The sequence below is a fragment of the Lycium ferocissimum genome, chromosome 6, assembly GCF_029784015.1.
Source record: "Lycium ferocissimum isolate CSIRO_LF1 chromosome 6, AGI_CSIRO_Lferr_CH_V1, whole genome shotgun sequence".
NCBI lineage: Eukaryota > Viridiplantae > Streptophyta > Magnoliopsida > Solanales > Solanaceae > Lycium > Lycium ferocissimum.
The window spans coordinates 72,131,989-72,140,069 of record NC_081347.1 but is presented as its reverse complement, the minus strand read 5'-3'; the positions used below and the strand labels follow the sequence as shown (position 1 = coordinate 72,140,069).

The 8,081-nt window shown below is 33.7% G+C and overlaps 1 protein-coding gene across 2 annotated transcripts; it reads left to right on the top strand.

Moving 5' to 3' along the window:
* The first annotated feature begins 3,055 nt into the window (after positions 1-3,055).
* On the top strand, positions 3,056-6,382 carry LOC132060320 (remorin 4.2-like). Of its 2 annotated transcripts, none has more exons than XM_059453309.1 (2): positions 3,056-4,117; positions 4,803-4,884. In XM_059453309.1, the coding sequence occupies exons 1-2, from the start codon at positions 3,350-3,352 to the stop codon at positions 4,809-4,811; spliced, it is 777 nt and encodes a 258-aa protein (XP_059309292.1). In that variant the 5' UTR covers positions 3,056-3,349; the 3' UTR covers positions 4,812-4,884. The 2 variants fall into 2 exon arrangements, with proteins under 2 accessions (XP_059309292.1, XP_059309291.1); XM_059453308.1 differs by lacking the exon at positions 4,803-4,884 and adding an exon at positions 5,903-6,382 and having other exon boundaries at positions 3,063-4,117.
* Positions 6,383-8,081: the final 1,699 nt, after the last annotated feature.

Genomic DNA, 8,081 nt, shown 5'->3' with positions numbered 1-8,081 from the left:
CATTGTAACGTAGCTTTATGTAATATGCAAATTAACCAAGTAAAAGATCCAAATAATACCAAGAAGAATTTGTAAAATAAAGTTGTTGATGTTGAAGACGTTACAGAAGTCATCGATTCGAAGAACTGGTGAAGGAGTAAAATCATGGGGAGGGTTCGGATTTTGTTTTTAAAAAAGTATTTTAGGAATTACATAAAATAATTAGGAATAGAATAGTAAAATCATTGGTCTAACTAAAAGTGCTTATACGCTAAAATATTATAAGTTGAGGGGGGGGGGGACCAACTTATGGCTTATGACTTATTTATAAGCACTTTTAATATTTACCAAATGCGTAGGAGGCTATGGAGGACTCAGATTAGGGTAGAAGGCTAGTAGGTAGTCCCACGTATCCCGTCGTACTAGTAAGAATCGCGGCTTTGATCTTCATTTTCTTGTCCTTTGATTCGTGCAACTATATGTTGGTCCGTGTACCACAATTATCGTATTTATACGTGGTAATTCTTTGTTTTGTTTTCATCTTACTTTTTCATCATGTTTTCACTTTCGTTAGTTTATTTTCGTATTAACTTCCGCTTATTTGACCTTTTAGATCATGTTTTTTTCTCTCTTGTGGAAAGCTTGACCCTCTGTCTTATCTTCCGAGATGGAGGTAAGGTTTGTGTACATTTTACCCTCCCCAGACCCCACACTGTGGGATTTCAATGGGTATGTTGTTGTTGTTGTTGTAGATAAGCTAAAAATTGCTTATAAGCTAGTTTGACCAGCTTATAAGCTTAACCAAACACGCTCATAATCATTCGGTATCCAATATATATTGGGTGTGACTAATTGAAAAATCGCACCATGTAAAACTTATTAGAGGAAGATGCGCTCCTTATCAGGAGTTTTTCAATTCAGCTATAGCTTGAGATCGAGAGACCAAGACATCTGATTAGGAGTGAAGAGGTCTCATCCTTTATACCACAACCCTCATGGGAGAAGCTAACATTCTAATTACGAGTTCGGAAAACCCAATAGCTTTGACGCAGATCCCACATTTTTTTTTTTAGAAAAAAAATTCTTGTTTTTGACAATCTAGAACCCATAAATCCTGGCTCCGCCTTTGACAACCATTAATGGTGGTACATTAGGCCCGACTAATCTGAATTCACGCCACGTAAAACCTATTAGAGGGAGATGTTCTAGTAGTTTCTAAAATTCACAGGGCTCGAACCCAAAAATTAAGACATCTAATTAAGAATTAAAAAATCTCATCCATAACACAACCACACCTAGTTGATGTCTTAATCATTAGATTAGCAATATTTTTCTACTCTAAATATAGAGCTTTATAATGTTGATAATTATTACGTGAGACGTGGGCAACGAGTTAACCTTAACATTATTAATCGTGATTTTGCCGTACACGTGTCAATGATCTGTCGGTTGCCAGGTCATCATGCATGAGCGATAATGACTAAATAATTAAGTTTATTTGTAACCAATGAGATGTGTCCACGTGGCATTTTCAATTAAGGGATTTACTGTTAACATGTGACGCGTGTGTAGATTTTTCTATCGTCCACACTAATTACATAATCTTTGTGGGTCCCACAAATAAATAGAGTCTTCTTTGGCCGACAGTCCGACACTACTTTGAGACAAAAATCGAAAGTGAGTTCTTGCAATTAAGTGCCCATGGCTTAGAGTATCTATAGATTTGGTCCTTGTACTTGTTATATAATATACATAACACCCATGCTTCACATATGTGTCTTTTCTTTTGAGCCGAGGGTCTATCAAAAACCTCTCTACTCAGGGGCGGAGGGAGGAAGGGCCAAAGGGGTTCTTTGGCGGAAAATTACACCGTTTATATATTGTTAAAATTATTTTTTATATATATATAGTAGACGTTGAACCCACCTGGCTTCTTCGTGTGTTTACTTTTTCATATTTTGAACCCCCTTGGTGAATATCCTGGCTCCGCGTCTCTACCCCATAAAGATAGAGGTAAGACCTGCATACATCCGACCCTTTTTAGACCACACTTGTAAGATTACACTGGGTATACTGTCGTTGTTGTTACTGATGCAATAAAAGAAATTTACACTACTAATCCAATTAAATAGTTATATAAGTTATTACTTTATTTTTATAATTATTTTTAAAACTATATCAATTTACTATGATAAGATATCTGCCGTTGTAGATCGTTTTAATCTAATGATTTAAAAACCTATATTCAATCGCTGTCTAGAGGCAGATTCTGGAATTTAGAAAGGTAGCTTATTGAGTTCTAGATAAATATTTATACATGTTAAGTAAACTTTTGACACAAGTACAAAATTTTGGTCAAAACTATTTAGTTCTGCAGGACCTTTAATCAGAACCCTAGCTCTCGCCTTGTCGATGTCTAACTACAACTTAAACTCATCGGAATAAACCTAAGGTCATGCTCTAGTTGATGATTCCATCCTAGCCCGTCTTAGTTACGAGTTCACAATTAAGTATTATACATATTTAATGAAGTTTTTAAATACGTACAAATAAAAGGTTAAAGCAAAAGATATGCGGTCGTTTGAACCTGTAAGAAATATTCTACGAGAGGGCGACTATATGCGGTTGTGTGTGTGTGGGGGGGGGTTTAAGATATATGGATATACTCTCTTACAAGGGCGAAGCTAATTTGAAGGATTGTGAATCTCCTTCGCCGGAAAATTATATTGATGCAAATAGGGTAAAAACAAATAATTTTTGTATGTTACGTTATTGAATTCCCATAATGAAAAGGCAAAATTATATTAAGGTGTAAAAGAGGTTTAAAAGAAATTTTAAGTCATAATTAAGTAAAATCCAAGCTGTGATATTTATTATTTTCTTGAATCTTTTGTATTACTTTCTGGTTCACCAGTACATCCAAGGAGAATTATAATTACAAAGAGATGAGGGAGTCAAATAGAAAATTCGAGCAAAGAAGAAAAAATCAAAACTCATCACAATCAGCACTGATACAATATTTTCTTTTTCTAGCTGTATATTGCTTACTTTATTTACCTGTAAATTATGGGAACCATGTATCACTTCAGATCCAAGAAGTACCACTAATTTCTTGAACTCTCCCCTAATAATTCCTCAATTAGTAAAATCCAAAGTACATGTGTGGTTCATATCACTTTGACCATTCTTTGATGAACTATAGCCCAAAAAACTAAAAAGATCTATGTTACTCTCTTTACTCCCTTTTCTTCTTCACCCTTCTATTCTCCTTTTCTCCCATCTTCTTCTTCATCCACTAGTATTATTCAACCAAATATACACTAAAAACTAGCAAAATCCCTATAGAAAAGAATTTAACAAGAATCTTGACATGTCGAATGATGAAAGAGCTCTAGTCTTATCAAGCACGAGCAACAACAACAACAATACTAACAATAATAGAGAACATGATCACGAAGATTATCAGCATGACGATCAGGATCAGGATCAAGATCAAGAATATCGAGATGATCATATAAGAGACATCCATGCTATGACACCACCACAACCACCACCACCATTCACGACGAATATTAATCGTGCAGGCCGGAGAAGGGAGGCTTGGGAAACGAGTAGCCATAGATCATCATCTTTGTCCTCAGAGTTAGCTCCAAGTGAGAATTTCTCAACCATGAGTAGAGAGTTCAATGCTTTGTTACTAGCCGGATCTTCAAGTACTCCTACTAACAACAACAACAACAACAACAACAATTATGGTACAAGTCATGAAGCTGAAGTTACAACCAATAATAGCTTGGGAAGGATTTTCGAAGAGGAAACTATAGTCGAGGAAAATAATCCTTTAGCTATTGTAGCAGATAATAGTAATAATAATAATAATAATAATAATAATAATCATTTGGATCCTAGTCCTTCTCCTAGTGGGAGTTCTAATAATAATAATATGAGTGGAATTAGTCAACAAGGAGAGGTGATGGTACATAGAGTGAAGAAAGAGGAAGTTGAAACAAAGATTAGTGCATGGCAAACTGCAAAAATTGCAAAGATTAATAATAGGTTTAAACGAGAAGATGCTGTTATTAATGGCTGGGAAAATGAAGAGGTCCAAAAGGCTAGCTCCTGGATGAAGAAAATTGAGGTATGTACTTCGCCCGTTCATATTATCCGCCTTTTAAGATTTTGCATACGTGTTCATTAACAAAGGTGGATTTAGATTTGAAGTTTCATTTATAGTTCGAGATTTTAATTTTTTTGAGTTGCGTTCTAATATTAATAATATGTATATACTAAATGATAGTATTTTTTAAGACATATACAATATTTAGGCAAAATCTACTGGGGTTTGTGGAACTCATACCTCGAACTGTACATCTGCCTTGCTTCTTAAGAGTGTTTGTCTGAATGTTCATTAGTTTCTTTCTTAAACGTCTCACTTAATTAACACTCCACTAATTTAAATAGAAAGAGTATATTCGAAATAAAAAATCAATAAATGAATTCTTACTTTTCAAATATTTTGAACCAAAGTTAGTTGGACAAAAAACGAGTAATATTAGGAATCAGAGGTCGGGGAGTATATCATTAGCTCAGTTGTTTTTGTGAAGTATCTGCATATATGCTTGTACAAAATTTTAGTAACTTTTATCTATGGTTTATCATATCCCCAATCTTCTTTGTTATTATATTATATGTCGTTTCTCAAGTAATATTGAATTATCCCGTTGTTTTGATGTTTTTTACAAAGGGTTGATGCAACTCTATTTAATATATTGAAATGATGAATATTTCAAGTTTTTTCTTCTAATCACAATTTGTCTTGTTAGATAACATGATTGGCACTGCTTAATTGACACTACTATTTGGAGGGTCTTTACCAAATAGTTATTGGGAAGGAATTTGCTTGAACAGTAAGTCCAATAATAGTCTTCCTTCTTCTCACACAAGTAAAAAAGAGCAAAAAAGAAGTCATAAATAGTACTGCCTATCCGATAGTATTTTTCATTTCTTTGAGTGGTTTTAATGTGAATTGTGACAATACCATTAGGGGACAAACATAGTGGGATAAGTTCACTTCAAAAAGTGAATTTTCTTTAGTGAGTTAGTTATGCAACTATAAATCATTTAATTTCTCAAGTAATCACCCAAAGTGGGAAAAGTAGTGAATGAAATCCTTCAATGGATCATCAATGCATAACTTCAAATTGCACTTTGCTTTTTCCTTTTCCCCCATCCCCAAACCAACCCTACCCCAAACCCCACTTGCCCATTAAAAAAAAAAAAAAAGGTAAAGAGAAGAAAAAGATCTTTTTGGTTCCCTTGCCCCTATTCTGAGGCTAGTGTTTGGGACCAGAATGTTATTATTATTTTTTTCCTATAATAATGCGTGGTGTCTAGATCGGTTTGTGCGTATCTCGATTTTTTCGCCAAATACTTGCTAAGTTGCTATGTTTCATCAGCATATGTATTTAATAATTCTATCCACTTCAAAACTTAGGCATTTTCATTTCTGCTGTGATTGAACCCTAAACTTCAAAATTTGCAAACACTTCATTTATCACTATGCCACATGAGTCATTTTAAGGGTTCATCGGGGTGGATCTATATGCATTGGAGTGGTGAGATGAGGTGTAGGGCATCTATTTTGGGTAAAAGAGCAATATTTTCAAATCCTTCCACCTTGATGTAGTACCTACCGATTAGATCCGAGCTCTCGAAATTGGAATAACTTCGGCAGGGCTAATACTCTTATAGTCGTTGAAATGTCATGACATATTTAAGACCACAAGTTCTAAAGATCATTTCAAAATGCATCAGAAGTCTTTTTGTCTATCTTTAAACTCGATGTTTATCAAACATCGTCGTATAAAATGAAACAAATAATAGCACTATTTTTACTTTGTAGTAACATTTTCTTCTTCTTCAGAGGAAGCTAGAGGAGAAAAGAGCAAAAGCACTAGAAAAGATGCAGAATGATGTAGCAACTGCGAAAAGAAAAGCAGAGGAGAAAAGAGCATCAGCAGAAGCAAAGAGAGGAACAAAAGTAGCTAGAGTTCTTGAATTAGCCAACTTGATGAGAGCTGTTGGCAGAGCTCCAGCAAAACGTTCCTTCTTTTAAATAAAAAGACAACAAAAGTGAGTGCTAGATGATTGCTACTTTGTGCTTGTTATATCTAGCTTGATAGATTCAGAATTTAAACATTGTGCGTTTTGAGTTGAGAGAGTGTTTTAAAATGTATATATAACTCTCCTGCCAGTTTATTGTTCTGTCGGTAAATCGCCTTCCTTATAGGAGGTAGAGGACCCTGAAACACTAGGTATTGCCGAACTCACAAGTCCTATGGTTGAAACACTCCGTACAGTTTTTTGGATGTTACATAAATATATAGTTCTATGAGCTTATGAATATTTTGGTATTGGGACATTTAAATCTACTACTACTATAACTTCTCCCAAAAACACTTGTGTTCAATCTTTGGCGACGTAAGAAAACTACAAATGATTTAAATTAATTATTTATACTGATAGTATAAAGATTTTTCAAACTATCAATAGATTTTTTTATTTTTTTATTTTTTTATACCTATTACAACCAGTTTGTTTTACTGTTTTTAGGTTAGAGCATTAGACTTGCTATGATTATTAACCTGTTGATGTAGTTAACTTAGCCTGATGTTGTAAAATAACTATATATTGTGCTCACATAAGATCAGCTCAACTATATAATATATAAATTCCATAACTCCACTTGACTTCAACTCCGATCTTATTAAATGTCAATATCGCTTATAAAAAAATCTGCATACGCTACTGCTTATCATAAATTTATAATTAGAAAGAAACAGCCAAAGGAAGTGTGTAAAATAACAAAAAGTATTTTGGAAATTTAAATTAGTCCCACTAATGGTTTACTCCATTTGTTAGTACATAATGAGTTGTCGGTGTTGATAACTAACAGAGAAGCAAGGGTGCCAATTAACATAATGTGAATTTTGGAAATATTATATCAGTCCCACCAATGCTTTACTTAATCTGTTACTAATACATAATGAGAGAACTCAGAACAAACAAGAAAACAAAGTGCGTAAGATAACACAAAGGGGATTTTGTAAATTTTAATTAATCCCACTAATGCTTTACTTAATTTGTTAATGAAAAGATAATGCAAGAAAAAAGATGATGTTGAGGATGCACTAGTACCTAGAACAAGAATACGAAACAGTAGTAGTAGCATGCAACATATAATACGTGTTAAACTGTGTTAAGCATAATATCGTCAATCATACGCTGCATTTAGTTTTCCGGATTATCTTTAATTGAGATTGTTAGTGTTCTTAATTAACCTGCGAGACTTTTTTTTTTCCAACACCAAACATGTCCATCCAAAACTTTAATTCTCTTCCTGAATATCCTTTTTCAACTTCAACGAATTCATCATGTCTCAAACCAAATGAATATTGTACATGATCCTGCAAATTGCAATGGATACATATATACAGAAATGGATCCAGAATTTCAAGATGATGCTTTCTGGACTCTAAAAAAGGTAGTTTATTGGGTTCTGGACAAATTATTTATACATATGAAGTGTATTTCTCAACACAAATACAAAATTTTGACCATAATTATTGGATTCTGTCGAACTCGTAGTTAGATGTCTAACTCCAATCCTGAATATATGCAGTTCATCATTAGGTCATTTTCAATTGCTCAAAGGTAATTAGTCATTTATGAAATCATTACAATATTGAAGGAAGAAAGAAAATTCATTGAACAATTTCTTACAATATTGAAGGAAGAAAGAAAATTCATTGAACAATTTCTCTAGAATGGCCATGTAGATACATACTGTTTTTTTAAGTCCATATTTGCAACTTCTTAGGCATTTTGATCAATGTATAACATGGTCATATTAGAGGGAGTATAATGAACAAGGCAATATCGATTGGTTTGCAAGAATGAAAAAGCTTAACGTCGAGCCTTGAGAAACGTTTCACCCATGATTGCAGTACCAAAAAAAGCCAATCGTCTTATCCGACGTGATTTCGAATTAGTCAAGCTATTGGTTTGCAAATACTGAATGGTTAAAAAAAATAAGTCAACGT

Bases quoted from the DNA above. Each gene is read 5' to 3' on its own strand.
- LOC132060320 (XM_059453308.1), top strand. From the start codon at position 3,350: ATGTCGAATGATGAAAGAGCTCTAGTCTTATCAAGCACGAGCAACAAC. The intron at 4,118-5,902 runs GTATGTACTTCG...CTTCTTCTTCAG, and splicing joins CCTGGATGAAGAAAATTGAG to AGGAAGCTAGAGGAGAAAAG.